Source organism: Choloepus didactylus, chromosome 22, assembly GCF_015220235.1.
Source record: "Choloepus didactylus isolate mChoDid1 chromosome 22, mChoDid1.pri, whole genome shotgun sequence".
In the NCBI taxonomy this organism is placed as follows: domain Eukaryota; kingdom Metazoa; phylum Chordata; class Mammalia; order Pilosa; family Megalonychidae; genus Choloepus; species Choloepus didactylus.
The window spans coordinates 2,398,280-2,425,333 of NC_051328.1; the positions used below are offsets into that span (position 1 = coordinate 2,398,280).

At 35.4% G+C, this 27,054-nt stretch overlaps 1 protein-coding gene and 1 long non-coding RNA gene across 3 annotated transcripts in view; one reads left to right on the top strand and one right to left on the bottom strand.

Annotated features, from left to right (window-relative positions):
• Positions 1–26,678, top strand: part of LOC119518406 — an 84,926-nt gene extending 58,248 nt beyond the window's left edge. Inside the window, exons 1-3 of one of the 2 annotated variants that reach the window (XR_005213752.1) lie at positions 15,182–15,210; positions 16,981–17,127; positions 26,124–26,678. This is a non-coding gene — a long non-coding RNA (uncharacterized LOC119518406). Of the gene's footprint in view, positions 1–15,168; positions 15,211–16,980; positions 17,128–26,123 lie in introns of those variants that run through there. The other variant, XR_005213753.1, reaches the window with a different exon arrangement.
• Positions 1–27,054, bottom strand: part of ITFG1 (integrin alpha FG-GAP repeat containing 1) — a 336,928-nt gene that overhangs the window by 1,194 nt on the left and 308,680 nt on the right. Inside the window, exons 15-17 of the mRNA XM_037815500.1 lie at positions 5,144–5,268; positions 4,495–4,577; positions 1,761–1,878 (exon numbers count right to left, since the gene is read on the bottom strand). Of these exons, the coding sequence (XP_037671428.1) occupies positions 1,761–1,878; positions 4,495–4,577; positions 5,144–5,268 (326 nt within the window). The remainder of the gene's footprint in view (positions 1–1,760; positions 1,879–4,494; positions 4,578–5,143; positions 5,269–27,054) is intronic.

The following is a 27,054-nucleotide window of genomic DNA, read 5'->3' on the forward strand; positions in this document are numbered from 1 at the left end:
AGGACAGCCTAAAGGGTTTAGCCATATTAGGCAGGGATTTGACAGCAGTGTGACATTTGAGCAGGAAAGTGACATTATTAAGGCTAAACTTAATGATGAGTAATATGGCAGTAATGTGATAAACGGAGTAGAAAGGGGAGTGAATGGAATCAGGCAGACCAGGTAGGATGTACCAGGGGGCTGAACTAAAGCAGCGGTGGTAGGAATGCAGAAGTGGAGTTAGCTGCGGAGACTTTTTATGGAGGTAGAATCAATAGGGCAACTGATAAAATTTTGTAGGTAGGAAAGGAGTGAGAGACAAAGCTTTAGAATACTGGTTTTGAGGTGCCTGTAAGTGATCTAGGTGGAATTGTCATGGAGACAACTGGAAATGGGCGAAGACAGCTCTGGAGAGAGATGAGGACTGGAGTAATTTGAGGTAATAGTTGAAGCCATGATTTTATATGAAATTGGCTGGGAAAGTGTAGGAAGAAGGAGGCCTAGGACAGACACTATGGAATAATACTTGCATTTAGAAAATGGTATAACAGCCAGAGTAGGAGAAAGAGGAGTGGCCAAAGAGGTGAGAGACACTGTACACAAGGGAGAGAACTTCATGTGTCACAGTCAAATATATGCTTATCTTCAGAATCTTCAGCTACTGTATCATTATGTAAGTGTGAACACTGTGTAAGTGCCCAGTGTTTATGCTGTAATCAGATCCCCTGATAAATTAATGAAATTAATTTCCTTTCCTTCATAGGTTTAGAGCTATGTAATATTTCAGACTACATTCTTATCCTTCTGGATGAAAGTACGTAGGGTCACCCTTGATCTTACCTCCTAAGTTGCAATCTTAATGTTAACTGAATATGAAACTTTGTTACCATTTTTGATATTTAAAGTAGTGATTATTTTTTGAGACAAACCTATGAACAATTATCAGAACAATTAACAAGTTTTTTTTCTTAAGTCAAAAGAGTAGCTAAGATAAAATAAATGGTAATTTCAGTTAAAAGAAAATGAATATGATGGGGATAACAATCCAAAGAGAAAAGGTGCAAAAAAGGAAACACTTCTTTTGTGACAAAAAGAAGCCTTTTTGGAGGTACTCTTGGAACCTACTAGTTTGGACTTAATATATATTCTTATACAAATAGAAATTAGCCTTTTTTACTTCACTTAAACATTGTATAAAAAATTTTGGGAGTTTTGTTTATAATTATTATTTATGGTATTTTACTGAAGAACATGTCAATTTAGTTTAATGCAAAAAATATGACAGATGGAAATGATGGTTATCACTTTAGTTGTTATTTGCCCCCCTCCCCCACCAACCCTGAGAAAATCATGTTACTTCTTTGTGCTCTAATTTCTTTATCTATAAAATGAGATAGTTGTTATTCCTGGAAAAAGAATATCTATGGCTCTGTCAGTAGAAATGAACACAGACTCATTTAAAAAATACTATTTTTCAAGCCATGATGAAATTGTTTCTAATTAAGTCTTTCTATATAGCTGGTAATTTTGGGGTGATCACTACATACAACATCAAACTTTTTAAATAGTCTTCTCCTGTGGCTTGTATGAACATTTAAGAGACATTAGTGACTTCAGGGGACAACAGAAATTATCATCAATAAGATGACATTCTGGACAGAATTTGAAAACTCAGGAAATGTTAGTTACGTGAAAAGTTAAACTTAAATATAGCATTTTCAAGAGTAATACAGTACTATACTAAATTATCCAAAGTTAAAGTTTCATTTAATTGAACAAACCTTTTCCTGCCAATGTAAAATGCCAATTATTGCCAAGATGAAAACACAGACACCAATGAGAGCTATAGCAGTGAGCAGAACAATGTTACTTGGTGTAAGATACAGTTTGGCACTCCAGCTGTAGATGAAAACAGAAGAATTAAAATTAGAAATTTTAACTTAAAAATGACAAACTTCTAGTGACACCAGAAAACAAAAAAGTTTATTAATGAAAGAATCAATCAATTCATTCATTAATTCATTTACCCATCTATCCATTCATTATAAATTAAAACAAAAGCAATTAAATTTAGATAGTGCTAAGACTATCAAAGATCCTGCAGAGTTCAGATTTTACTCAGAGAACTGAAATGGTATACAATTTTTTATGTAACACTTTCATATTTTTCTTTTTTCAAGTTTGATCTTGTGACAATTACTCCTAAGTAAACCTATCAAGGTTCTTTGGACAATCTTAGAAACCTTTTTTAACATCTTGATTGACTTGCTAAGTTTAAAACCTTGAACTGACCATCTAAAACAACTACATAGCCAGGTGTAGATAGACGGCTTGTGCAAAACCTCTCCCATTTCTGTGTCATGTTGGAGGATTTACATTACTACAATGCATTTTAGAGGCCTATTACAAAATCACTTTTGTTTTTCATTGTTAACGGCAATATAAAAACTAGAGGTCTTCAGCATAAATAGAACTAGCTCTTTCCTCTGAAACAGTTCATATAAAACAGCACATGGAAAACCTTCACAGTCTAAAATTGAGGTCTGTATCACCTACACTGCAGGTGGTTACATACAGAGCTTTTTGTTCTCCCTGAAAAGAGATAATGGATATATTTTCATTTTAAAAGTTTAATAAAAAGTAAGATTGTTCTGATGAATAGTAAGTAGCTTAGCCTCTATCAATAAATCTCAAAATAAACCTTACATTAAAATCAATTTGTTCTATTATTATGTACATAAATTTGAAAACATTTCTTCAGAGAGAATAAGAGAAACAAAAAAAAATTTGAGATTATAGAATTTTTCAGAAATTCAGAATAAGAAAACTTTAAGAAAACAAATAGTTAATTATCTCAGTACCTTACTCATACTTAAAAAAAAGTCTTTCGTAGGTTATTTAGTTATTTTTTGGTACTTTTAAAATAAATTTAAAAAACAAGAATATAGGCATTTTGGTTAAAAAAAAATCAAGTAGAACAAAAGGTCAATCCTCATTTTCCTACTCAGACGTAGTCATTCTAGTTTTTTGTGTATCCTTTGAGAGAGATTTTATACATATTTAAGCTTATGCATATATAACATTTTTAGACTAAAAAATGTTTCTAAACTTTTAGAAATACAAATGGCCACTTATTATAATATTCTTTTGCATTTTGGTTTTTTTCTGGCACCACACTGTCTTAACAGTCTGTTCCATGTCCGTGGCAGTGCACATGAACCTGTCATGGTACTGCACTGTACAGAAGCACCATAATTTATTTCCTACTTATGGTCCAGTTTTAAATTTCTTTTACAGAAAATGAACATAAACACACAATATAGGATCATTTTAAAAAGTCTCAACCAGGAGTATAACTTTCTATTGATGTTACCTCATTTTAAGCATAATGGTATAATAAAGTTTTCTTAAGAAACTTGGTTCTAAAGTGCACAAGTCTACCATGACACACACTCAGTGGTGCTGGTAAACTAGCTCTCTGGGGAGGGTGGGGGGTGGGGAGCCGTGATTTGTGGAATTTGCCAATCTTCATGTGTAAATATACCTACCATGACTGATTTTAAGCTACCAATATGACTTAACTGAACACAGAGCTGTTAAGAAAGAATGCATAATCAGCTTGTGATCTGGCCCAAGCTGGCTCTAGCACCAATGAATACATCTAAAAATTTAATTAAAAACAAGCCTGTACTTTGAGGAGAAATATAACAAGCAGACCCCTTAGGTTACATATTCATATAAAATTATACCATTTCTCTTTGGTTATTTTCCCCTAATGATAGACTGGACTTAAGTTATTATTTTTCCCAATGAAGTTTAAATGTTAGTAAATACCTTCATCACCTACTTTAAAAAGAATAGACTCAATCTAGTAATTTAAAGAAAAATGAACAAAGTTGGGGATTTAGAGTTAAATGCTGTATATACTCTGCTAATAAGTATAAAAATGGCTACCGTTTCCTGAAAACTTACCATATGCTGGGCACTCTGTTAACTACATTTAATCCTCAAAATAGCCTTATAAGGTAGGTATTCTACCTACCATTCTACAGATGCAGAAATTGAGACTCAGAGAGGATAATGGACTAGCTCCCAATCTCAGTCAGCAGCGGAACTAAGTTTCTAGCCTAGATCTGTTTGACTCCAAAATTTGTGCCAACCACTGTGGGATATATAATCATTCTTCGAAGACTTTATGAAAAAGATCAGTATTTATTTAAAATTTAGCAACCTGTAATTTTAGAATTTATAACTAGTAAACTCAAGACCAGTTTATTTAACCAGCATATGTATAAATCTCTTTTCTAATAGGATTTAATTTGCTCTTCCTGAAAAATGTCAGGGACCTTTTGTGTAGGCATGCTTAGTCATTTAAAGTTAGCTATAAGCAAATTAAGTGATGGCATTCATACGGGAACACAGTAGGATTAAGAGAGTTTTTAAAAGACTTTAAGCGCATCTGTGATTCACAGTTGACAGTATCTTTACCAAATTCAGTTCAAATAAGGACATTACCTTCGAGGAACATTATGGGGGTATGGAATGACAATTAGCTGGGAATTTGGAATGATTGCAGTCCACTCTTGTTTTCGTATAGACTGGAAAAAGAATTTAATGACATTAAAAATCCAGTATATTTCAAAAACATGTCATTATTATTCAAAATAAATAAATGAAAAAGCTCAATTGAGAAACTGAAATTTTAGGTATGGATTAAACCAAATTTACATATTCACATTAAGTCCAAAATAGAGGTCCTGTGTCATTTGATGACAAAAATTTTCTGATCTTTCCATGGAAGGATTATATTTGCTTCTCATAGATTCATTCACTCATTCATTCATGAAATATTTATTGAACACTCTTATTTAGCAAGTACTGTTCAAAGTTCTATGTGCAAATGCTGCTTAGAACTAACATCAAGTTAGAAAAAGTGAAATATATAGCATGTTAGATGGTGAAAGTGATAAGGATAAAATGAAGGAAAGAGGGACAGGAAGTTGTGAGGTTTATGGGAGAGGTGGTGGAAAGATATACTATATGTTCAAATCAGGATGGGTTCTCTATAAGATAAGCTTAGGTCACTGACAATTTTAAAAATTCTCTTAAAAAAACTGAATATTAAAAAACAGATTAATTGTAAACAAAAGCAGTTTTTACTCACCTTCTCTCCAGATGGACGGGGAATACCAACAAATAGATGATCAAGAAAATTTGCACTTCGACCTAAACCAAGTACACTGTATGGTAGTTGGAGAGCTAAATGTGCTGACTGGCTGAGCTGTCCAGCTAGATATATTTAAAAAACAAAAAGAAATCTTTGAATATATTGTTCTTGTCCAATGTTAAAATGATAAAATGTTAAAAATATATTAGAACTGATTCTTTAAGGATAAAAAACCAAAATTAAATCTCTAATTGACACTTAAAAAACAGAACTTTACTGAGTTATAATTCACCTAGCAATCATCCTTTTACTTTCACCTTAATAGTTTTTATAACTCTAAACTGTGTCTCTTGTAGGCAGCAAATAGTTGGATCATATATCTTTTACATATTCTTCCAATCTCGCCTATTAATTGGAGTATTTAATCCATTTAAATTTAATGTAGTTATTGATAAGGTAGGATTTATGTCTATTTGTTGTCTTCTACATATGTTATGTCTTCTTGCTCTTCTGTTTCTTGATTGCTGTTTTCTTTTTTTAAAATATTTTCTGGTATATCATTTTAATTCCTCTGTTGTTTCACTAGATGTTTTTGAGTTATTTTCATAATGGCTGATCTGGGGATTACAATTAGCATTTTAAAAGCAATCTTCATCATGTTAATAACAACTTAATTTCAATACAATACAAAAACTTTGTGCTATTATGGCTCAGCCATCCCTCCCCCCTTTTCTACTGTCATGCAAATTACACCTTTGTACATTACCAGCCCATAAAACAGTTTTATAAATATTGCTTCATGCAGTAGTCTTTAAAATCAGATAGAAGAGGTACACACTAAAATATATATTTATACCTTCTTTTATATTACCTATAGTTAGATTTACTGGTGCTCTTTGTGTGGATATGAATTATGTCTAGTGTCCTTTCAGTTTAGCCCAAAGGACTCCCTTTAATATTTCTTGTAGGCAGGTCTACCAGTGATGAATTCTTGCCCAATTTTGTTCTGGTAATTTCTGAAATTCTCCTTAATTTTTGAAGAACAGTTTGACTGGATATAGAATTCTTGGTTGACTGTTTTTTATTCACCACTTGGAGTAAGTTATCCCACTGCCTTCTGGTATCCTTGGTTTCTGATACAAAATTAACAGTTAATCTTATTGAGTATCCCTTATAAAAGATGAGTTGCTTTTCTCTCATTGCTTTCCTTGTCTTTCAACAATTTGCTTATGATGTATCTTGGAGTTTATCTTACTTGGAGCTATACTGAGCTTCTTAGATGTGCAGAATAATGGTTTTTAAAAAAATCATATTTGGGAGGTTTTAAATAATTATTCCTTGAAATATCTGTTCTTCCCTTTTCTCTCTCCTCCTTCGGATATTTCCATTATGTGTAAGCTGGTTTGCCTGTGGTGCCCTACTGGTTGCTGAGGCTCTGTTCATTTTTATTCATTTTTTTCTTTCTAAACTCAGACTGGATAATTTCAATAGATTTATATTCAAGTTTGCTGATCCTTGGCCAGCTTAAATCTGTTGTTGAGTTTCTAGTATATATTCAGCTATGATAATTTTCAACTTCAGAATTCTATTTATATTCTATATTTAGTAAGGCATAGCTGTCATACTTTTAATTTTTACAAAAATCAAGGTGAAATTCACGTAATATACAGTTAATCATTTTAAAATGTAGAATTCATTGGCATATAGTATATTCGTAATATTGTGCAACTACACCCTTCTCTAGTTTCAAAATTTTTATCACCCCAGAAAAACACCTTGTACCCAGTAAGTAATCCTTTACAATTCCTCCTCCTTATCACCTGGCAAATACTAATCTGCTTTCTGTCCTTTGAATTTGCCTCTTCTGGATATATCATATAAAAGGAATAAAAAAATATGTGACATTTTGTGTCTGGCTTCTTTCACTTAGCATAATGTTATCAAGGTTCACCCAAGTTGTCGCATGTATTAGTACTTTGTTCCTTCTTAAGGCTGAATAATATTCCATCATATGTATATTCTGCAAATTGTTTATCCATTTATTGGTTGATGGGCATCCTAAAAAATGTGGGTATTCACACATACATGGAGACACACAGAATTTTCCATATTAACTGTTATTAAGTATATCAACCAGTGGCATTAATACATTCATCCATTACCATCCATTACCAAAACTTTATCAACCCAAACATAAACTCTGTATCCTAAAGCTATTAACTCCCCATATTTCCCTCCTCTCCCCCCAAGTTTCATATCTGCTTTTCTATAGCTTGATGCACACAGGTGTCCAATGAAGGAATGATAACAGGCATGTCAAAAATAATGAAGAGAGAAAAAGAAAAGCAATCCACAGCAATCCAAGCTGTTATTGCCTGTGGCGTTCCAATTTAATAGTCAATGCTCCTTTACAGAGTTGCATTAGGAAGGTACAGTTTTCTGAGGTTATGTGCAATTATGTTTCAGTTGTCATGCTCTGGATTAAAAGAGATAAACTCTGGTTTCAAAGTGGACAATGTGGTATGAGTGAGTTAAATGGAAAAGCTTGGCTTATCCCTTAGTGTACTTCACATTTCATGCTAGAGATCTACAACTCTCCAAGAGGCAAACCAGTAATCAATGGGCCATGCCACTTTGCTATAAGCTATCTTTTTTAGTGGTGACAAAAAGCACACGGGAGTGAAATTTCTTAGTTTTCAGACAGGGATAAAGACACATAGTTACTTTGCAACCAAATGTGAGAGGGGTTTTTTTCTTCCCAAATTGCAAGACAGGTTATTTTTTAGTGACATGTGATTTTTAAGTAAATTTTCATTATACTAGGAAGCTGTCACATGTTATTCAACTTGGAGACACCTGGAAGCAATTACTTGGCTATCAATAGATACTAAACACAAAACAAAAATACCTTACACTTCTTCCCTTTAGCAAAGTCATCTCTTTCACATGTACCTTCTTCCTAGAGGACATGACTAAAGTTGTGACGGTCAGTGAGCAAATTCTTTTAAACCTTAACTTCTCACTTTCTGCTCCTTTACATTTCTTTCCCTTTCCTATCCACTCAAGTCTGCTCTGCCCAAACACAGCTTTTTATTAGCATTGACACATCCATCTTTATAAATTCTTTTGCATTGCCTTAAACTGTCTCTCGCTTTCCATCTGAGGCCGTGCTGCCATCCCCTCTCAGATTCCTCAAGACAGATTTCTATGATTGTTTTCTGAAACCCTCAGAATCAACCTGAAAATATGATTCATATTAAAGATGTCAAGGGATCAGAATACTCACTGGACTCTGTGAGCTTATACTCTAGCTTGTATTTATTATAGCTTGTAAATATTTTTTGAATAATAATAATAAATCTTTATAGAACAACTCACTATCACTGTGGAGTTTGTTTATATGCACAGCCCCCAGCCTAAGACAACACATACATTACAAATGATTCTTATGTCCCTAAAATTGTGTCAATTTTCATTCTCTAAGCAATTTCTATTTATTCTCTTGCTTTTGTGTCTTTTTTCCTTGTTCATACTTATAGATTTGTTCTTAAAAGTTTCTTTCTGCCTTATGCTTACTATAGTACCTTATTTAACCTTCATTTCTTTAGTTCTCTAAAAATTTGGAAATGTTGCAAAGTCATGGTTTACCTTTTGAAGAAACAATGTATTAAGTTTAAGCCCACTACTATTTCACTGAAAGAGGTCATCACACAAAGCTGGTGGTAAAGGAAGACTCTTGATCATGATTTCCAGGAAAGGAACAATTTTAATAAAAAAGTAATTTCAATTCCTTTTTCCCATCCCTTATGACTTTGCTGTCATTCATTTCATTTATCCATATACTATAATTACCCAATACACTATCGCTGTTATTACTTTAAACAAGAGTTATCTTTTACATCAACTAAAAATAAAAAAAGAAAAGATTTTACTTTAACTTATTCTTTCTCCAATGCTCTTCCCTTTCTTTATGTAGATCTAAGTTTCTAAACAATGTCATTTTCCTTCTCCCTGAAGAACTTCTTTTAATATTTTTTGCAGGGCAGAGCTGTTGGCAATGAATTTTCTGTTTTTGTCTGGGAAGTCCTTTATTTTTCCTTCTTTTTTTTCCTACTTCATTTTTGAAAAATAATTTTGCTGGATATAGAATTCTAGCTTGGTGGTTTTATTTTCTTTCACTCCACTCTCATTTTGTTTGTATGGTTTTTGACAAGAAGTCTGCTGTAATTCTTATCCCTGTTCCTTGATAGGGGGGTGTTTTTTTTCCTCTGGCTTCTCTCAAGAGGCCTAAGTATAGGTTTTTTTTGGATATTTATCCTGCTTAGTGTTCTCTGAGCATTCCAGATCTGTGGTTTAGTGTTTGTCATTAATTTTCAAAAATCTGTGCCATTTATTATATCAAATATTCTGCTCTGTTCTCTTTGCTTCTTTTGGTACTTCACTCACATGTATGTCTCACCCTCTGAAATTATTCTACAATTCTTGGATGTTCCATTCTGTTTCTTTCATTTATTATTTCTCTTTGCACTTCAGTATGGGAGGTTTCTGTTGAGTTATCTTCAAGCTCACAGATTCTTTCCTCACCTGTATCCAGTCTACTTATGAGATTATCAAAGGCATTCTTCATATCTGTTACAGTGCTTTTGATTTCTGACATGTCCTTTTTATTTTTCATAGTTTTCATCTCTTTACTTACATGTGTTCTTGCATGTTGTCTATTTTTTCCAATAAAGCCCTTAGCATATTAATCCTAGTTATTTTAAATTCCCTGATAATTCCAAAATCTGAGTCTGATGTTTGCTTTGTCTTTTCAAGATTTTTTTTTTTTTCTTTTTTGCCTTGTAATATTCTGTTGAAAACTGGATAGGATATAAAAGGAACTGTGGTTTTATGTTAGTCTGGTTAGTAGGTGGACTCTGTCTAAAGTTTGCTGTAACTGTATGTGCCAGAGGCTTCAGATTCCTCTGGTATTCTTGTTTTTGTCTTCCCTGTTATCTTTGGGATTCCCTAACAACTCCTCCTTAGAGTCTAAATTGAAACATGTTCATCTAAAATCCACTCTTATTATACTTAAGTGCTGGGCCTGTTTCCCTGGGCTTTGACCTTCACAAGTTTCTTAGTTGCCCCCTCCTCCGGCCTCCGACTTGGATGAGATAGGAAGGTTAGAGGGCCTGGAATTGGGTAAATGCCCTACCCCCAGGTGAGATAAGGTTCTGGTAAAGTCATTTTCTCTGGAGCCTAGGCTTTTGTTTTGAAGCATGCTCTGTACATACTTCAAAATGGTTACTTTCCCCTCCCTCAGCCGGAGATGCGAAGGGACCTTTCTTGGCTCTTTATTGTGAGAATCTGCTAAGGTTCCTGGAGGTAAAACCCAGAAAAGTGTGGGGGCTAGTTTTAATACATACATGCTAAAATCCTTTCTCTGATTTTATTTTAGCATATTGTTCCACTGATTTTGTATTTCAAATTAGGGGAGGTCAAGATGTGATAAGCTTTTTAGTATAATTTCTTATTAGGGATCAGAGATTACATTTTGGTAGGTAGGAGAATCAGACCATTGTTACTGATTTAATTTTAAGAAAACATAAAATACTGGTTCTCTCACAATGAATCAGGTCTTATAAGGAAAATGGCAAAATTATTCAGCTCAATCATAATAGTCTCAACTTCTCTACATATTTACTTGAAATAGCTACAACATGAGTGGCTTTGAGGTCACAATATGTGTCTCAAAATTTATCAGTGTATTAGAAATGCCATATGAGATTATCTGAAATTCCACAATTTACCACACAAACATTTAAATGGGATTTCAAAATCAGAGGGGCCACTGATTACTATTCACTTGCACATTTCTACACAGTACAGGTGGCAAATTAAAAGGAAGTAATCTATAATTTTTTTTTTTACAGGAAAATTACATGCCCTGAAACAGATGATAGCTAAAGTGATGATGACAATGATTAGTAACAACAACAAATAACTTTATTTCCTATATTGTCATCTTGAATTTCATTGCATTTGACAAAAATTTTTCAATTCTGGGGATCTAGAGAAAGTGAATGAGTTATTATAGGTCATTTAAGTCAGTGGTACCCAAATACTGTTAAACTAGGGAAGAAGAGAAAATATATTTATACTTCAAACTTCAGGAATATTCTTAGTTGTGAAAAATCTTTTCCACTGGTTCTTGAAATGTGGTCTCTGGAATAGTGGAACCACCTCTGGGGACTTCTTAATGAAAATTCTCAGACCTATTGAATTGAAACTTTGGAGATGGGGGACCCAGCAATTTGTGCTTTAATCAGTTCTCTAGGTGATTCTGATATATGCTAAAGTTTGACACTTCAGACCATATAGGAAAACACAATATTCCTTACAGAGAAACAGCTGTAATTCATCACCAGTTTCCTAGATTCCTGGCTCATCTTTCCCATTCTCTGCAAGTAATCATCTTTCACATACTATGCAAATAAAAAATTGGGATTTTTTAAAGCAGTGAGTTTGGGAACCATTGCAATAGGGAGAATACTTGTTCTCTAGATTTAATGACATCTGTAGAGCATACCTGATAGTGGGACCCAAACGATTATATTCAGAATAAATATAACATCTTTTCTAAAACTAACAGAAGTTCATGAGAGAGAAGAGAATTTAAGTTGTTATTTAGGAGTAAATTACCAGTTTGCACACTACTTAAATCTAGGACTGTTCATACTGAATTTATCTTGATGCCAAATTCTTATTCCCAGTTTGTTGATGGTAGGGCAACATGAAAAAGAAGCCAAAAGATAGTGAGGTAGAATGAATTGATAAAGCTGTAAGTCAGCCAAAAAAGGTCCTTATATGTATTCCAAGTAGGTGTTCAGTATATTTTATCATTTAACTAATCATATTATAATCTTATCTGACAATGATATAAAGTTTTAAGTTTTAAACACATCTCAACAGTAATCTCACTAGCCCTTTAGGAAGAGAGTTGGCTTTCTATTATTTATCTCTGTATCCTCATCAAGGGGTCTGGCACAATAACTCTGAATGCCGTTAGTAATTAAAAATATGCATAGACCATCAGGGAAACCGGATGCTGGGTACTTCCTCCTTCTGTGACCTGAGGTTGTTCTTGTCTGGGAAAACCTGATTGGGGTGGCCTGGAGGTCAGACACCTGGACAACAGAAGGCTACAGCCTACACTGGGAGGGGCGAAGTTATGGACTAGTCAGAGGAGCAAACTTGCACTTCAACTGAGATACAGGAATTTAGACAACTAATGCTAAATCAATTCAAAAAGTTTAAAGAAGATGTGGCAGGAGAGATGAAGTCTATGAAGAAGACACTGGGCATACACGGGGCAGGGGTCGAAGGTTCGGAGAAACAACTGGTGGAATCTGTGGAGATGGGGGCACAACACAGGAGATGGGGGATGCAGTGGAGACATACAACAGCAGATCTCAAGAGGCAGGGGGGACACTCAGGAATTGCAGAGCAGGGCACCCGGGAGCCTGCATGCAGGGTAGCAGATGGAGGGAAGAGTGGAGGAGTGTGAGTGACGTCTCCGGGAACTTAAGGACGAAACGAAATACACGAGTGTATGTGTCATTGGTGTCCTGGGGGAGAGGAGAGGGGAAAAGGGGCAGAAGCAATAATAAGAGGAAATAATCAATGAAAATTTCCCATCTCTTATGAAAGACATAAAATTAGAGATCCAAGAAGCGCAGCATACTCCAAACAGAATAGATCTGAATAGGCCTACGCCAAGACACTTAATAATCAGATTATCAAACATCAAAGACAGAGAATCCTGAAAGCAGCAAGAGAAAAGCGATCCATCACATGCAAAAGAAGCTTAATAAGACTGAAAGAGAAAAACTGCCAACCAAGAATCCTATATCCAGCAAAACTGTCCTTCAAATATGAGGGAGAGTTCAAAATATTTTCTGACAAACAATGAGAGACTTTGTGAACAAGACACCCACCCTACAGGAAATACTAAAGGGAACACTACAGAGTGACAGGAGAAGACAGGAGTGAGAGGTTTAGAACACAATTTTGGGAGATGGTAGCACAGCAACATAAGTACACTGAACAAAGATAACTATGAGTGTGGTTGAGAGAGGAAGGTTGGGAGCATGTGGGATGCTGGAGGAAAGGAGGAAAGATGAAGACCAGGACTGTGTAGCTCAGTGAAACCTAGAGTGTTCAACAATTGTGATAAAATGTACAAATATGTTCTTTCATGAGGGAGAATGAGCAAATGTCAACCTTGCAAGGTGTTGAAAATGGGGAGGCACTGGGGGAGGGATGTAATCAGCATAAACTGGAGACTGTGGTTAGTGGGATCATTGTATTATGCTCCCTTTGGTGTGGCAAAGGCGATGTACCAAGGTAAGTGCAGATGGGGGGGGGTGATGGGGGAGGGGTGTGAGATACTTGGCATTGCTGGTGTTGTCTGACTATTCTACTTTGATTTAAGCTTATCTTTCCTTTTGCTGCCTCCTAGCTGTCATTTTTTTTTCCTATCTTTTCTTTTTCTTTTGCCTCTCTACCTTTTTTGACTCTTCCTCCTGCTTTGTGGAGGAAGTGTAGATGCCCTTGTATAGATCATGGTGAAGGCAGTGAATGCATAAATATGTGACTGTACAGCGGACCATCGGTTGTTTACTTGGGATGGAGCATATGGCATGTGAACAAAACCATCTTAAAAAAAAAATGCGTTGATGACAAAACCTTGGGTACAGTGTACTGAGTGAAATGGGCCAGACACATAAGGACAGATATTGCAGGGTCTTGCTGATGGGAACTAATTATAATATGTGTAAACTCATAGACGTGAAATACAAGTTACCAAGATACAGAACGAGGCTAAAGAATGGGGAGCGGTTGCTTAGTATGAGGAGAATGTTCAACTAGGATGAACCTAAACGTTTGGAAATGAACAGAGGTGACGGTAGCACATTGAGAGAATAACTAACAGTGCTGAATGGTGCGTGAATGAGGTGGAAAGGGGACGCTCACAATCATATATGTCACCAGAAGGAAAGTCGGAGGTCAAAAATTGGGAATGTATAAAACTGAATCCTATGGTGGGCAATTTCTGTGATTAACTGTACAAATATTAGAAATATCTTCCATGAACCAGAACAAATGTATGACAGTACAACTAGAAGTTAATAATAGAGGGACATATAGGGAAAAATATATACCTATTGCAAACTATATACTACAGTTAGTAGTATTTCAACATTCTTTCATAAACAGTAACAAATGTACTATACCAATATTACAAGTCAACAATGGAGGGGGGGTGGTTAGGGATATGGGAGGATGTGAGTTTTCCTTTTCTTTCTTTATTACTTTTATTTTTTTATTTTATTTATTTTTTGCTTCTTTATCTTAATTTCTTGTCTGGAGTAATGAAAAGGTTCTAAAAATTGAACAAAAATTGATTGTGGTGATAGATGCACAGCTGTATGGGGGTACCGGGAGCAAGTGATGGTACACTTTGATCTTTGAATAATTGTATGGTATGTGAGCAATCTCAATAAAAATTAAAAAAAAATATGCATAGACCAAATAATATTATTTCAAGCTTTATCAAAGTGATCCTTTAATGTTTAAAATCTGGTGTTGGTGACATTTTTCTTAGTAGGCAAGCAATGTTGGATTTTAAGAATTCTGTATTTTTTCAATTGTAGTTAAGATTGATGGATTTTTAGCACATAGTTCTGATCTACTATGTAAAATGCAACATCAGAATTGTAGCCAGAAGTAGAGCTTCAATTTATATACTGGTAATATGCCTTACAGTCAGAGCCATTTTGCTTCAAATTAAAAAAAAAAATTGGCTAATCACAAAACTCTAGGTAATATGAATACAGTAACAAAATACTTTTATGCCTGAAACATGCCTAACAAAATAAAATAGTACATATCTTTTCTTAAGTGTTTTCCATGTAGACATTTCATTTAATTGCTAAAGTGATCATTTTTATTGTTAATGATTTTTTTTTTTCTAATTTAAGGGTCCGTTGTGAGCATCAATGAATTGAGACACACACAAAAAGGTACTTGTTTTATATCCTAAATAATTAAACCGAGAAGCGTACTCTGCTCATATCAATCTGTAATCTTACCAAATAGAAGTAATTGTATGGGAATAGGGATGTTGAAACACATTTTACTCTGAAAGTATATTATTGAAAATAAACCATTTGCAAATCAAACCTGAAACATTTTTAGGTACCCTTCCTAGTAAAAAGAGTTTAATTTAGTGCAAACCCAAACCCCTCTACCACACACTTACTGAATTTCAGACTGAATTTTGAGTTTTATAAAACTTTAGTATTATGGTTCTTAATCAGAAATTCTTTCATTTTGTCTTCTTGATACATTATTCTTGTAAATTACAATGTTTTCCTTCTCACATTCACAAATGAATCAATAAACAAATTGCTTGTAGGCTTTGCATAAACTAACTCTTACCAGATAGATGACTGTATTTACCGTTATTCTAGAAGTTTAGAAAGGGAAAGATGTTATGAAAAGCAAGGCTGCTATTCCATAAAAGTGAGAGTAAGCATTTTATATTTAGGAATGTTTGGCAGGAACATTGATTCAACAGAATAATCTTGAAATTGTGGAATGAATTGTTTGAGCAATGCCAAGACATATTAAGTTTGAGGATCACCTCCTCTCTCCCCTTCCCGTCTGCCCTTCTTTTATTTGAGAAGATAAGCCTCAGTCGTGTACTAGCAAGGTCAAACTTGGAAGGACAAAACCTTCAGGGAAGAAACTTTTACCCACAAGTTTTTCTTCTGGGTCAAGATCACCCAGGCCAAACTTCCCCTTCTGGAAAGATAGACAAGGTGTACTTTTCTTTATTCCTCCTGCTAAGTAAAACTAGAAACCCTGGATACCAGGTGGAAAAAAGAAGGTAGACCAGCAAGGGACCTTGGGACCCAAGGAACAACATGGCTGTGAGTTTCCTGGCTTTTCTTTTGGCCTCGTATATCACAGACTTCAAGCTGAAGAAGGTGATAACTCAGGAATGCCAACAGGTGCACAGGAAGATTACATGGGAGATCAGAACTCCCACCTCTGCCTAGTAGAAACAAAGAGTGCCCCATCTCTTTCATTGTCAAAGCTGTACTTCCATTACCAACTGGGAGTAATAAGGTGGAGTTCCCCCACCCCCATTTGAGTAGTATCAGAAGAAAACAGCTAAAATAAGATCCAGTGTCTCAGAACATAATACAAAAAAATCCAGATATCAATTTAAAAATTACTTGTTTTTCCAAGAGTCAGGAAAATCTCAAACTGAATGAAAAGACAATAGATGACAACAGTGACATGAGAGAAGTGTTAGAATTATCTAGACTTAAAAGTAGGCATGATACAACTTGAACACATAATTACAGGCATGTTTGGAAGAAATGAAAATATAAAAAGCCTCAACAAAGAATAGAAGATATACAGTAAAAACAAATGGGCATTTTAGAATTGAAAAACACAATCACTGAAATAAAAAGTTTAATGGATGGGTGTAGCAGCAGAATGGAGGAGAAAAAGGAAAGAATCAATGAATAGGAAGACAGAAAAATAGAAATTACCCAATCAGAACAATAGCAAATAAGACAAAAACAAAGAAAAAATTTTGAAAAAGGCCAGAGATAAATGGCACCTTACCTATAGGGGAAAACAGCTAGATTGACAGCAAATTTATCATCAGAATCCATGGAGGCCAGAAAGAAGTGGCACAATTTTCCAAATGTTGAAAGAACTGTCAACTCACAATCCTACACTTAGTGAAAATATCTTTCCCCTTTATTTTAAAGGGAAATCAGGACATCATCAGTTGAAGAAAAAGTAAGAGAATTTGTTTCCACAAGGCTTATGCTAAATGAATGAGAGAAGTAAATTCTCTAAACTGAAAGGAAGTAAAAGAAGGAATGTTGGAACATTAGGAAAGAAAAAAGAATATGGTAAGCAACAATACAGAAAATATAACAAGCTTTCCTTATTCTCCTGAGTTTCCTAAATTGTATTTGACAATTGAAGCAAAAATTAACCATGTCTTATGCAATTCTAAATGTATATAAAGGAAATATATAAAATGATATATATTGGTGATGGTAGCGGGACATAAAGTTTTTATACTCCACTTGAATTGAAAAATGACATACTAGTATATGTATTAAATTATGTGTATGTAATGTAATACCTAAAACTCTCTACAAACTCTGTACAAAAAGATATGCTCAAAAACACTATTGAAAAATCATTATGACATTCTAAAAAATGCCCGGGCAATCCATAGAGAAATAAAAATGAGAGAACAAACAGAAAACATAATAAAACAAAAGGCAGATGTATGCCACGAATATCAATTTTACATTAAATGTAAATGGTCTAAATACACCAATTAAAAGGCAGAGAATGGCAGAGTGGATTAAAAAAACATGACCCAGCTATATGGCTGTCTACAAGAAACTCAATTCAAATATAATAATATAGGCAAATGAAAGTTATAGTAATATTTTGCCAACCATACCCATCCAACCATGCTAATGGTTCACCCCTACAATTGATGAAGGCATCAGGATGTGAGACTGCATGAAGTGACCACCTCTCTCTTTTTTATTACAAGGCTATTTGAGAATATGAGCAGTATTTCATCATTCTAAGTTGTACAAGACTCTTAAAAAAATCTACTAGCAGGTGAATATTCAGGATGGACTTGTAGGACTGTGATAACTACCTACTATGCGATTTGATAGGTAATATTCTTGAAGCAAATTTCACAGCTTTCTGTTTAACATGTTTAAGAGAATTAAATCGTTAGCTGCTATGCACTCATTCCTCTTAATTTCTTACCAGAAATTTTCTAAGGTTCTCTAAATTTATAACCAAGAAGGAATAGAAGCATTTTAATATTCATTTTTACTTTTTCCCAAAATTTATATTTTAAATTGCAGGTAGCTTTGCTGTAGTTTTTTACCCTAAAATTTTCTTTTCTAACTATCAAAAAAACTGTCATTTTAAATTTGGAGTTCTGTAGTATTAGGGACATTCATGAAAATAGGTTTTTACATCTTCATTTTGCTTGTTAGATTTTATTTATTAGAGGTTTTCTTTGTTGCTATACAACAACATAAGATGATCATCAAAAATCCAAGTGCTCCTTAAAACAACCAGGACATAGAGTTGTGTTTAAAGTCTGCAGCAATTAGGTCAAAAAGGAAAATTATAAGAAATTTAAGTTAGAGAGCTTTGACAGGAACTTGCTTCACTGAGAAGCCTGGGTACATTCTGAAGGATCAAATGAATATTTCAGGCACTATCATTATCAAATTAATACTTTATTGCAAGAAAGTCTTTCTATCTGTAATGGACATGTCCAACTATGCTTCCACGTCAAACTGACACATATGCTAGTTGTTACAAACAAATGGCTTACTGGTCTTAAAACTGGGGGGCAGAAAAAAGGAAGAGATCACTGAAGGTGCACCAGCAGCTAAAGGAGCAAGAGTAAACCAAGAATGAGGAAGATATGGGATCCAAGAACCAAGAATCAAACACAGAAGGGAGGTGAAGGGAATAACTAAGGTCACAAAAGGAAGACCCAGGATGATAGCTTGGTGGCAGACTAGAGAGTGTTTGGCCAGATACAGAAAGAAGCATTTCAGAGGTATTGTCAGGAAAAAAAAAATTGAACTGACATATTATCAGACAATTTTAGCTTTGTGGAAAACTAGAAAAAAGAAGAGTGCCAAGAGGCAATTAACTGCATAAAAAGCACAACATTCTTTAAGGAAGGAAATAAACTCATACCACTTGGCTCAGCAATAAAAAAAGTTTTATCTTTTGGACAGTGAAAACCTGTCAACTGGAATCAACCAAGAATGAGTTAAAACTACATTGCAAGGATAAAGGAGGGGAAATATGTTTGGATGTTATGGATGATTAAAGAGAGCTAAATTATAAATTCTTATTCTTAAGTAAAGGGAAATAAATGGATAACATGTAAAACAAGAATTAAGAAATAACATCATTGGAAGATGGCGGAGTAGATGAGGCATCCAGGCTTATTCTCCATCAGAGTAACCTGAAAGGGGCTGGAGGACAGAAGGGACCATGGTTCTGGGGTGTGAATGGCCACAGAGGGTCCCCAACAGGATGTGGAAGGGACACCCGATAAAAACGGAGGAGAGACGGCATCTGGAGGGATGTGGTTAGTGCGTTCCTCATCTGGACTGCCCCCCACCCTACCCCAGGCCAGCAGCAGCAAAGCTGCCACTGGGCAAGGGAGTGAGCAGAGGCTCTCTGCTCCCATCCACCTACCTTGACAGTTTGCTGGAGGGTGATCCTCCACAGCCATACAGCAGGGAGATCCCGTGAGGGAATATGGCAGGCTGTGACTGCTCTCCCCCCAACGGAAGTCCGGGGGGTGCAATGGTGAGAAGCAGGGAAGGGAGAGGTGCCACACTGGCAACTGGGAGCCACTCCCACACCTCAGAGACTCGGAGGCACAAGGCAGGCAGAGAACTGGCAGGCAGGGCCCATGTCCCACCTTCGGGGTGCCCTTGATCAGGCTCCCTGCCTGCCTGCTTGGGGTCCATGTTGCAGCCCCAGGACCAGGATTCCCCAGAGCACAAGGAGATACAGTGCATTTACTGGTTCCCCACCCAGTTTAGACTCCGCCCACTGCACAGAAGAAGTTCGGAGAAACTGCACTCCAGCAAACCAAATTAAATATAAAAACTCAATTAATTCTGCATTTCCCAAAGTAACCCTATCAAGACAAGCAAGTGCCCTGAATCCAGCAGAAAATGACAAAGCACTTGAAGGCAACAGAAGATACGGACAAGCCAAACAAACAAAAAGCTGGAAGAGACACAAAGTTTGGAGCAATTAATCAAAGCAGTAAACACATATATCAGTATTATGACTCAGGATATATGTGACATGAGGAAGACCCTAAATGAGCATGAAGAAGAATTAGCAGGAGTAAATTAAAAAATAGCAGATACTATGGAAATAAAAGATACTGTTGATCAAATTAAAAATACTCTTGAGACACACAACACTAGACTGGAAGAAGTAGAGGGACAAATTAGTGACCTCAAAGATAGGATGATGGAAAGTGAAAGCACAAAAGAACAAATGGTGAAAAAAATTTGAAAAATTTGAAATGGATCTCAAGGAAATGATGGCCAACATGGAGCACAAAATGTAAGAATCACTGGTGTTCCAGAGGGGGAAGAGAACAGTAAAGGGCTAAGAAGAGTATTTAAAGAAGTCACTGGGGAAAACTTCCAATCCTTCTAAATGACTTAAATATCCAAATTAAAGATGCCCAATGAACTCCAAAAATGATAAATCAAAATAAACCTATTCTGAGATATATACTAATTGGATTGTCAGATGCTGAAGAGGAGAGACTTTTGAAAGCAGCAAGAGAGAAGCAATTCACCACGTACAAAGGAAACAACATAAGACTAAGTACTGACTACTTAGCAGGCACCAGGGAGACAAGGAGGAAGTGGTATGATGTATTTCAGATTGTAAAAGAGAAAAATTGCCAGCCAAGAATTCTTTATCCAGCAAAGCTCTCCTTCAAAACTGAGGGAGAGTTTACAATTTTCACAAACACGGGGAGAATTTGTTAACAAGAGAACTGCCCTGCAAGAAATACTAAAGGGAGCTCAACCAGCTGAGAAAAAAAGAATGGAGAGAGAGGTCTGGAGAAGAGCACAGAAATGAAGAGTTATTAGTAAGGGTAACTTAAAAGAAAAAAAGAGGGGGAAAAATAGATATAACAACTAAAAAACCAAAGGATAAGACAGTTGGTGCAAGAACTCCCTCCACAGTAATAACTTTGAATGTGAATGGAATAAACATTCCAATTAAAATATAAAGGATAGTAGAATGGATTAAAAAATATGATCTAACAATATGCTGTTTACAAGAGACTCATCTTAGTCCCTGTGATACAAAGGGACTGAAAGTGAAAGGTTTGAAAAAAATATTCCACACAAACTGCAATCATAAGAAAGCTGGGGTAGCTATACCAATATCAGACAAAATAGACTTTAAATGCAAAGATGACACAAGAGATAAAGAAGGACACTATATATTAATAAAAGGGATAATTCACCAAGGAGAAATAACAATTATAAATGTTTATGCACCCAATCAAGGAGTTCAAAATACATGAGACAAACACTGGCTAAACTGAAGGGAGCAATAGACATGTCTACAATAATAGTGGGAGACTTCAATACACCACTCTCTTCTACAGACAGAACAACTTGACGGAGGACCAGTAAGGAAGATGAGAGCCTAACCAATATGATAAATGAATTAGATTTAATAAACATATACAGATCGCTACATCCCAAGGAACATTCTTCTCTAGTGCCCAAGGAACATTTTCCAGGATAGATCATAAGCTGGGGCACAAAACAAGTCTTAATAAATGTAAAAAAACTGAAATCATACAAAGCACATTCTCTGACCACAATGGAATGCAACTAGAAGTCAACAACTACCAAAGAACCAGATCTTTCACAAATATATGGAGGTTAAACAACACACTCCTAAACCACCAGTGAGTCAAAGAGGAAACTACAAGAGAAATTGGTAAATATCTAGAGGTAATGAAAATGAGAACACAATATATCAAAATCTGTGGGATGCAGCAAAGGCAGTGCTGAAAGAGGGAAATTTATAGATCTAAATGCTTATATCAAAAAGCAAGAATGAGCTAAAACTAAAGACCTAACTGAACAACTGAAGAGGCTGGAGAATGATCAGCAAACTAACACTAAAGCAAGTAGACAAAAAATAAATAACAAAGATTAAAGCAGAAATGAGCTGGAGAACAAAAAAAACCAATAAATAAAACCAAAACCTGGTTCATTGATTAGAGCAACAAGATTGACAAATCCTTAGCAAGACTGACAAAGTCAATAAGAGAGAAGACCCAAATATACTATGAACAACTGTATGCTAACAAGCTAGACAATTTAGAAGAAATGAACAATTTCCTGGAAACACATGAACAACCCAGACTGACCCAAGAAGAAATAGAAGCCCTCAACAAACTAATCACAAGCAAAGAGATTCAATCACTCATCAAAAATCTACCCACAAATAAAAGCCCAGGGCCAGATGGCTTCATAGGGGAATTTTACAAAACTTTCCAAAAAGAATTGACACCATTTCTGCTCAAACTCTTTCAAAAAATTGAAGAAAAAGGAACACTATCAAACTCATTTTATGAAGCTAACATCACTCTGATACGAAAACCAGATACAGACACTACAAAAAAGGAAAACTATAGGCCAATCTCCCTAATGAAAATAGATGCAAAATTCCTAAACAAAATACTTGCAAATCAAATCCAAAGGCACATTAAAAGAATTATACACCATGACTAAGTGGTGTTCATTCCTGGCATGCAAGGGTGGTTCAACATAAGAAAATCAATTAATGTAATTCCACACATTATTAACAAATCAAAAGGGAAAAATCAAATGATTGTTTTGATAGATGCTGAAAAAGCATTTGAAAAAATTCAACATCCCTTTTTGATAAAAACACTTCAAAAGGTAGGAATTGAAGGAAACTTCCTCAATATGGTGAAGGGCATATATGAAATACCCACAGCCAGCATAGTACTCAATGGTGAGAGGCTGAAAGCCTTCCCTCTAAGATCAGGAACAAGACAAGGATGCCCGCTATCACCACTGTTATTCAACATTGTGCTGGAAGTGCTAGCCAGAGCAATTTGCCAAGATAAAGATATAAAAGGTATCCAAATTGGAAAGGAAGAATTAAAGCTTTCATTATTTGCAGATGATAGGATCTTATATTTGAAAAATCCTGAGAATTCGACCACAAAGATACTTGAGCTAATAAAGGATCTAAATAGGTGGAAAAATATTCCATACTCATGGATAGGAAGACTAAATGTTGTTAAGTTGTCAGTTCTACCCAAACTGATCTACAGATTCAATGCAATCCCAATCCAAATTCCAACAACCTACTTTGCAGACTTGGAAAAGTTATCAAATTTATTTGGAAGGGAAAGGGGCTTCGAATTGCCAAAAACATTCTAAAAAAGATTGAAGTGGGAGGACTTATACTTCCAGACTTTGAAGCCTACTATAAAGCTACAGTGGTCAAAACAGTATGGTACTTAGGATGGAATGTATGGTGTGTGAACAAAACCATCTTAAAAAAAAAAAAAAAAAATGGGTTGATGACAAAACCTCAAGGGCAATATACTGAGTGAAATAAGCCAGACACATAAGGACAATTATTGCAGGGTCTCACTGATAGGAACTAATTATAATATGTAAACTCATAGACATGAAATATAAGGTACCAACATATAGGATGAGGCTTAAGAATGGGGAGCGGTTGCTTAGTATGAGCAGAATGTTCAACTAGGATGAACTTAAATGTTTGGAAATGAACAGAGGTGTCAGTAGCAAGATGTGAGAATAACTAACAGTGCCAAATGGTGCGTGAATGAGGTGGAAAGGGGACGCTCAGAGTCATATATGTCACCAGAAGAAAAGTTGGAGGTCAAAAGATGGGAATGTATAAAACTGAATCCTATGGTGGGCAATGTCCATGATTAACTGTACAAATATTAGAAAACTCTTCCATGAACCAGAACAAATGTATGACAATACAACTAGAAGTTAATAATAGAGGGACATATAGGGAAGAAATATAGACCTATTGCAAACTATATACTGCAGTTAGTAGTAGTTCAACATTCTTTCATAAACAGTAACAAATGTACTATACCAACACTATGAGTTAGCAATTGAGGGGGGTTGGTTAGGGACATGGGAGGATTCGAGTTTCCTTTTCTTTTCTTTTTTCATCTTTCACTTTATTTCTTGTCTGGAGTAATGAAAAGGTTCTAAAAATTGAACAAAAATTATGTGCGATGATGGATACACAGCTGTATGAGGGTACCAGGGGCAACTGATTGTACACTTTGGATCTTTGGATAATTGTATGGTATCTGAACAATACCAATAAAAATTAAAAGGAAAAAAAACAAAAAAAAAAACAGCATGGTACTGGCATAAAGATAGACATATTGATCAGTGGAATAGAATTGAGCGTTCTGAAATAGACCCCTGGATATACAGTAGACTGATTTTTGATAAGGCCCCTAAATCCACTGAACTGGGACAGAACAGTCTCTTCAACAAATGGTGCTGGGAGAACTGTTAGCCATAACAAAAAGAAGGAAAGAGGACCGCTACCTCACACTCTATACAAAAATTAACTCAAAGTGGATCAAAGACCTCACTATAAGAAACAGTACCATAAAACTCCTAGAAGATAATGTAGGGAAACATCTTTAAGACCTTGTATTAGGAAGTAGCTTCTTAGACCTTATATCCAAAGCACAAGCAACGAAGATAAAATAGATAAAGGGAAACTCCTCTAAATTAAAAGCTTCTGTACCTCAAATGAATTTCTCAAAAAGATGAAGAGGCAGCCAACTCAATGGGAGAAAATATTTGGAAACCATGTATCTGACGAGAGTAATTTCTCGTACATATAAAGAAATCATCTATAAGTCAATGACAATAGTACACAGAGTTTGATTATAAAATGGGTAAAAGATATGAAAAGACATTTTTCTGAAGAGGAAATACAAATGGCTAAAAAACACATGAAACAAATGTTCATCTTCTTTAGCTATATTAGGGAGATGCAAATCAAGACCACAGTGAGATATCATCTCACACCAATAAGAATGGCTGCCATCCAAAAAACAAAAGACTACAAATTCTGGAGAGGATGTGGAGAAATTGGAGCTCTTTTTCATTGCTGGTGGGAACGTATAATCGTACAGCCACTGTGGAAGACAGTTTTGCAGTTTCTCAGAAAACTAGATATTGAATTACCCTATGATCTGGCAATTCCACTTCTTGGTATATACCCAGAAGACCTGAAGCAGTCACATGAACAGACATTTGTACACCGATATTCATAGCAGCATTGGTCACAACTGCCAAGAGATGGAAACAATCCAAGTCCTTCAACAGATGAGTGGATAAACAAAATGTGGTATATACATACGATGGAATACTATGCAGAAAAGGCAACAAATTCTTGAAATATATGGCAACATAGATGAAACTTGAGTGTATTAACTCAGATGCAGAACGAGATATTTAATGTTACCACTTCTATGAACTCTCTCAACAACGTAAAATCAATGTCTTATAATGCAGGAATATTGGAGGCCTAGTGATAGGCAGTAGCTAGCGAACAGGGAATGATAATCTAATATGTTCATATATATTAATGATGGTGAATTCAAAGGTGTGGTAATGATAGGGGTGACGATTGTTTGTTAATGGGATTATAAGTATCAGAGCTGTATTGAAGGCGAATAGGAATGAAAGAGGTTGTTTAAAGGCATGTTTCCTACAGATCAGAACCACAAATATAGATAGGTGCTTGCAAGATATACTTCTAAGGTATGACACTGGCACAGTGAGTTGACAACAGAAGGGTACAAGGGAAAAATCTACACATTGCACACTAGGGACTATAATTATTAGGAATACCATACTAGTATACAAATACTAGGGACAAATAATTGGGGGCTGAGAAGAGCTGTGAGATGTTTTGAGTCATGAAAATTGTTTAAAATGGAGAGTGATAAGGATTGTACAACTGAGTGATGATAATGTGAGATATGGATGGATTATGATGGATATACCATATGCTATTTGAATTTAGGAACTCCATACTTTATAGGTTGGGCCCTCGATATTGAGGCTTGCTTGGGTGAAACTTATGGCTATAAAGAGGAGGCTGAGCCCACCTGTAATTATGCCTAGGAGTCAACTCTAGAGAACGTCCTTAATTGCTCAAATGTGGACTTTCTCTCTAAGCCTAACTCTGCAAATTATTCATTACCCTCCCCCAGATGTGGGACAGGACTCCCAGGATGAGTGGGCCTTCCTGACGACGTGGGACGTGGATTCTGGGAATGAGCCTGATCCTGGCCTCGAGGGACTGAGAATGCCTTTTTGACCAAATGGAGGAAAAGAAAGGCAACAAAATAAGGTTTTACTGGCTAAGAGAATTCAGATAGAGTCAGGAGGTTGTCCTGGAGGTTACTCCCATGCAAGCTTCACCTAGATTTGCCAAATGACCACAATAGGATAAACCCAAGTCATCAGCAGTCCCGAAAACCTTAAAGAATACCAGATCCCTTTCTGAGACTCAATAAAAGTTTCACTCACTGTATGGCAGCTAAGTCCCAAAACCCAGAGGCAATAGCCTCTTCAAGAACATCAACTAGATGTGTCCCTTTTCCCTTTTCAACATGAACAGGTTAGGGTAGTCCCTACCTAGACATCCCCGAAGATCAGGAAAGTGATTAAACTAGAGGAAGGGGCAGCAATAGACTAGATGGAATTTAACAAAGGATTATAAATACGAATCTTTATATAATTTTCTTTTTCTTAGTTGCTAGGGTATTCGAATAGTTAGAAAGAAGAATTGAAATGGTGGAACTGTAACCAATATCATAGTTCGAAATTTGTTCTATAGCTACTTGTTAAATTGTAATTTGAAAGCTATGACTTTACATATATATATATTTCACAATAAGAAAATAACTGCAACTATGGTACTATAACTCAAAATAACTTTGGAAATTTCCTATATATCTACTTGTTAAATGATAACTTTGAAAGATACTATCTTTTTGTATATATGTTGTATTTCCTAATGAGGAAACGGCTGAAACTGTGGAACTGTAACCTATAATATTCTTTGAAATTTGCCTGTAACTACTTGTTAAATCGCACTTTGAAAGTTATCACTTTCATGTATATGTTATATTCTACAAT